Consider the following 5,573-nt stretch of genomic DNA (forward strand, 5'->3'; position numbering starts at 1 on the left):
GACACAACTGAGCATGCGTGAAAGTAGGATTAAGGGGCCTCCCTTTTGGGGTGACCCTGCCCTCCCCCCAGTCCCTCCTGCTGAGGACAGGTCCCAGGGGAGTTAGGCAGGGGAGGGGCATTGCTATTGGGGAATCAATTCATTGTGACATTCTCGAAAACGCAACCACAGCTCATCAGCCAGCAGGCTTGGGCAACATGAACTGACACGGGTGCCAACTGAGACGAGGGGCTGGGCTAGGCTCCTCCCCACCCCAATAGTTCCCCAGGGTCATGGGCATCAGCATTGGAACTCCACCCCCAGGTTTTCTGAGCAGAACAGGAACCCTGGAACTATGCTATGCCAGAGGCATAGCAGGTCAGTCTCTACCAGCTCAGTAACAAGGGGCGTTAGCAGTGTAGACTGCTGGTTAGGTGCTCAGACCCTGGGCTCAAACAGACTGGGTCAAATCCCAGCTTGCTCACTAGGTAGCTTTTGATAGCCAGTGAGTTTTATCATTTCCCAGAGCCTCAATTTTTTTAATCCAAAAATTGACCAGGGACCTCTCTAGGGGTCTGGTGGTTAGGAACCTGCCTGCCAAAGCAGGCAACACGGGTTTGATTCCTGCTCTGGGAAGATCCCACATGCCAAAGGGCAACTAAGCCCATGTGTCGCAACTACTGAAGCTCACATGGTGTAGAGCCCGTGAGCCAAAACAAGAGGAGCCACCACGATGAGAAGCCCGTGGGCAGCAATAAAGGCCCAGCACAGCCAAAAATAAAGTCAATAAATGAATGATTTTTTTAAGAAACATCACAACAAAAAAACGGTCATGATATTACAGTGCCGGTGTGGTAGACTCTGGCAAGGCTTAAAGCCGTGGACATAGAACTTTCTGTGACCCTATCCTGTCTTCACTCTGATCTCCTCCTGACGTTGGAGCTGGTCACTGCAGGACCCAGAAGGCAGGGCTGGCTGTGAGTGGACAAACAGGCCCAAACCATCTATTAAGCTATAGAGCAGGACAGTGGGCAGCTTTTCTTCTTAACCCAGAAACTCTCACAGAAGAGTTCGGAAAACCTAAACAGAACCCTTGGTGGAACAGTCAGGTGACTCTTCAAACAGTTAAACCCAGAATTACCCTATGACCCAGCAATTTCACTCCTAGATATGTACCCAAGAGAACCAGAAACTTACATCCACACAGAAACTTGTACACAAATGCCACTGCGGCCTTATTCATGGGCGCCAAAAGACAGAAACCACCCAAAGGTCCATCAACAGAAGAACAAGCAAAACGTAGTATAGCCATACAATGGAATATCTTCAGCCATAAAAAAAAAGAATACTGGCCGCGGCCTCTCGTCCGCAGTCAGCGGCCCGACTTCTTCGCTCAGCCCGGGCATCGGGGACGCGCGACTCTTCTGCCGCGCGAAGTGTGTGTCTCAGCAGCCCAGGGCGCCGGAGAGGGAGCGGCCCGGCCTCGGGGCCACGGCCCTTGCTTCCTTTTCGTTGTCACGAAACGCCGTGCACCCCGTGACCGGGGCGATGGGTGCCAACGAGGACCAGGAGATGGAACTGGAGGCATTACGCTCTATTTATGAAGGAGATGAAAGTTTCCGGGAATTAAGTCCAGTTTCATTTCAATACAGGATAGGTGAAAACGGGGATCCCAAAGCCTTCCTCATAGAGATTTCCTGGACAGAAACCTATCCGCAGACACCTCCCATCATATCCATGAATGCCTTTTTTAACAACACCATATCGTCAGATGTGAAACAGAGCATATTAGCCAAGTTACAGGAAGCAGTGGAAGTCCACCTCGGGACGGCCATGACCTACACGTTGTTTGAATACGCCAAGGACAATAAGGAGCAGTTCATGGAGAACCACCATCCTGTTCATTCTGCTACATCCATAAGCAATATCATCTCAGTTGAAACTCCTAACACAGCTCCATCAAGTAAGAAGAAAGATAAAAAGGAACAACTTTCAAAAGCCCAGAAACGTAAGCTGGCAGATAAAACAGATCACAAAGGGGAGCTTCCTCGGGGATGGAACTGGGTTGATGTGGTGAAGCATTTGAGCAAAACTGGCTCTAAAGACGATGAATAGCCCTTGGAATCTGAGACGAGGGAAGCGCATCCTTTAATAAGTAAATGGGGTTCCAAATCTTTCATTACTCTTTTCTGGTATTGAGGTAGCTTTTTATAAAACAATTGTTTTGTATGTTTCTTATGTAAAAAAAAAAAAAGTTTCAAGCTGAAAGTTCATGAAGGGTATCTGGTTGTATTAAATTATTTTCACAAACTTGCCTTAATAAAAGGTGAAAATGTTACTGTTTAGTATACTTTATGGAACCAATTATAAATGGACAAATACGAGGAAATACAAATAATCAATGGCAATTTATGGGATCTTATTCCAGTGGATGTGATATTTTTTAAAGGAGTTTCAAGCCTTTTCAAATTCTTATCCCAATGGAGAATAGTGAGTGAACAGTATGTTCACAGTATGATCCCTATTAACAGGCTTCTTGTCTTTAAGTCTTTTTTCCTTGTTTCTCTTAATTACTGAAGTGTAAATTGCTTCAGAGAAATTTAAATACTTTAAATTTATAAGTAATACGTAACGTATACGAACTTTGTATGTAATATTCTTTCTAGGTCCTTTTCATTTTTCAAGGGTGAACTGCTTTTCAACAAATGTATATCTGTTAATATTTTTGATTTGGGTAACGATGTTTGATCCTGAGAGCTTTCAATGATACATGGAATCAGAGAAAGGAAAAAAATAAAAGATCTGCCAAATACATTAGAAAATATTTGAATAGAAGTGCTGGTTCCTATTTAAACCATTTCTCTTTGCTGCATATACCTAGATGGGAGTAAAAGATGCCTTAATATTTAATTTTTATATTGTTAAAGACAGCGGTTTTAATAAATTCCTATTTATCCATTGTGTATTTTTAGTTGTTTGGTAACTGAGTTCTTCAAAGTGGTTTCACATAAAACCACATTTTAAGCCTTGTTGATTCTCTAGTACCCAAATGTGTGTCTCAGCCCAGGCATCCATGTACAAATAGACTTGGAAATCTTTCAAATGCTAAACTGTAGTGCTTGCTGGATTTTTTTTTTTTTTAAGTCATTAACAGAGGAAACTATTAGTACAGTTTTAGCAGGAAGTTACTGACATGTATGTGAGATAGCATATGCTCCCCAGCTTCACAAATACTTAGACTGCTGCCGTGGTTTCTGGAAAGGTTGGCTGTTGGTCCCTCAAGTTATACCTGTGCAGCTTGGGTTTGAGTTTCTAACAAACAGTAAACTTTTAAAGATGTTTCCTTAGCAAAAGAGCAGATTGTTGTAGCCATGGTTTTTGCTAGGTTCACATAGGCATCAGTTAAACCGCTTGAATTCTAACATAAGCATAACTACAGTGAATAAGCTCAGTCTCATTCTTAAATGCTGAATCACATTTTTATTGCCTGGATTAGTCCGATAGAGACATCAAAATTCAGGACCAGTGGAATACGCTAACGTCTGTTTTCATGTTGTGTGCGTAGTTTTTGTTGTGCCAATTTGCTGGTTTTTTGAAGAAGCTGAAACTGCTACATCTGCTAGTGGGAAAAAATGCTTTGTTTTATGCAGAAGATTCTGAACTTATTCAGGTGTGTCATGGCTCATAGATTTCAAAGAATGATGCTAGTTAAATGCCAATGAACTATTTTTACTCTTTTTATATGAAATGTACAAATTCCGGGGGGTGATGGTGGCAGTGGTGCCTCTTACTACCTTATGTAAAACACTTGAACATTCTCATCAAGGTTGCCATCATCTGGTTAATACTCCCAGTATATTTTCTCAAAGTCTGTTTACGTAAAGTTGTATGGAGTGATGTAATAAGCAATAAAACCTGAATTTTACCCAGTGGAAAAAAAAAAAAAAAGAATACTGATGCAGGCCAGGACATGGATGAACCTTGAAAAGTGAAAGCAGCAAGATACAAAAGGCCACGTATTCCACGATTCCACTCGTGTCAAAGTCCAGATAGGGAAATCCAGGGGAGAGAAAGCAGATGGTGGTGTTTGGAGGACGGGGGAGGAGGCTAGGAGGGCTGGTAGTTCATGGGTACCAGGTTTCTTTTTGAGATGTTGAAGATGTTCTAAAACTGATAGTGGTGATGGTTGTACACATCTGTAAATATAACAAACCCCACTGAATTGTACTTTTAAATGGCTGAAGTGTATATAAACTGTATTTGAATACAACTATTAAACAAAAAAAAAAAACCCTAGAATTTGTACACTGAAGGACCTTCCAGACCACTGGGTCCAACTCTGGGCCCAGAGATGAAGGCAGTGAGGCTAGGAGGCGGAGAGATTTGCCCAGGGTCACTTGGGGCTTCATGTTGCCTGGGGCCAGAAGGAAGGGGGTGGGTGTGGGGAGGCTTGACCTTCAAGGTCAAGGCAGAGGGGTTCTAGGGGGAGAGGAATGGTGGGCACCTGTTGGTTGGAATATCTGGCAAGCTCTGTGTAGACCTCCTAGCCCCGGGTCTCTGGTACTTCAAGTAGCCCAAGGTCCTTCATCTCTGCCAAGATGAAGGGCAGGAGGGAACCACATGGATATCCTTGTATACAGAGGGAGGCTGTGTCCCAAGCATATCAAATGATCTCCTTATTTTAAGGGGTTTATGTGCTTAGTCGCTTAGTCGTGTTCAACTGTTTGAAATCCCATAGACTACAGCCCACCAGTCTCCTCTGTCCATGGGATTTTCCCAGGCAGGAATACTGGAGCAGGTTGCCATTTCCTTCTTCACGGGATCTCCCTAATCCAGGGATCAAACCCAAGTCTCCTGCAATAACAGGCAGATTCTTCACCACTAGCGCTGCCTGGGAAAGGTTACTTTAAGGGAAGGGAGTATGTAAGAGACTCGGCGAGGTGAAGGGGCTCACCTGGAAGGACACAGCCCAGAGTGGAAGTGGTTCGTATGATCCTAGACTGCACAGACGGAAGGGGTGCCTTGCTTCCAGCCTGGGGTACACAGGGGTCAGGGGAATTCTCCACTGAGCGGGCACACCAAGGAACCAGTATTGGGACAGTGAGGCACAGGAGCCCCTGAATCCAGGCAGGGCCCTGGTGTCTTCACCCTGCCCTGGGCCTTCCGTGGTCTCTGAAATAACCAGTGGGGCTGGGGCCTGGGAACCACCCACCTCCTGTCCACTGTACCCAGAGGCTTCTCTCTGCTCTCATTCTCCCCACAACCTGGGCGAGTGCCCAGGCTCACATCCCTTCCCACCCAGTGAGCCGCCCAGGCTTTGGAAGAGGGTCTCTGGGGTTGGACGGCTGCTCTCGGGTCTCCCCCAGCTCCTCAACGGCCCAAGGTTACATGTTCCCCACCCCGGCCCACCAGCCCATTGGCATGATCCTGTAAACCCAGCCAGGACACACATCAAGGCTGTGGCCAAGGGGTGAGAAAGAGCTGTGAGCTTGAAGGCCAAGACCCCACAAGTAGGTGCATCATTTTTATTGGGTCATTTTCTGGAGGTTCAGGGAGGCCCTGGGGTGGAGAAGGACCGCCAGTCACAAGGGGGA

At 45.6% G+C, this 5,573-nt stretch overlaps 1 protein-coding gene across 1 annotated transcript; it reads left to right on the forward strand.

The window, feature by feature from the left end:
- Nucleotides 1-1,336: 1,336 nt before the first annotated feature.
- LOC138428633 (RWD domain-containing protein 4) lies at nucleotides 1,337-2,944 on the forward strand. Its single transcript, XM_069569354.1, has one exon. It carries the CDS (start codon nucleotides 1,528-1,530, stop codon nucleotides 2,092-2,094), a length of 567 nt encoding a protein of 188 aa, XP_069425455.1. The 5' UTR covers nucleotides 1,337-1,527; the 3' UTR covers nucleotides 2,095-2,944.
- The last annotated feature ends 2,629 nt before the right edge of the window (nucleotides 2,945-5,573 follow it).

The sequence above is a fragment of the Ovis canadensis genome, chromosome 24 (assembly GCF_042477335.2).
Source record: "Ovis canadensis isolate MfBH-ARS-UI-01 breed Bighorn chromosome 24, ARS-UI_OviCan_v2, whole genome shotgun sequence".
Taxonomy (NCBI): domain Eukaryota; kingdom Metazoa; phylum Chordata; class Mammalia; order Artiodactyla; family Bovidae; genus Ovis; species Ovis canadensis.

Excerpts from the sequence above, each read along its gene's own strand:
- LOC138428633 (XM_069569354.1), top strand. The coding sequence starts at position 1,528 with ATGGGTGCCAACGAGGACCAGGAGATGGAACTGGAGGCATTACGCTCT.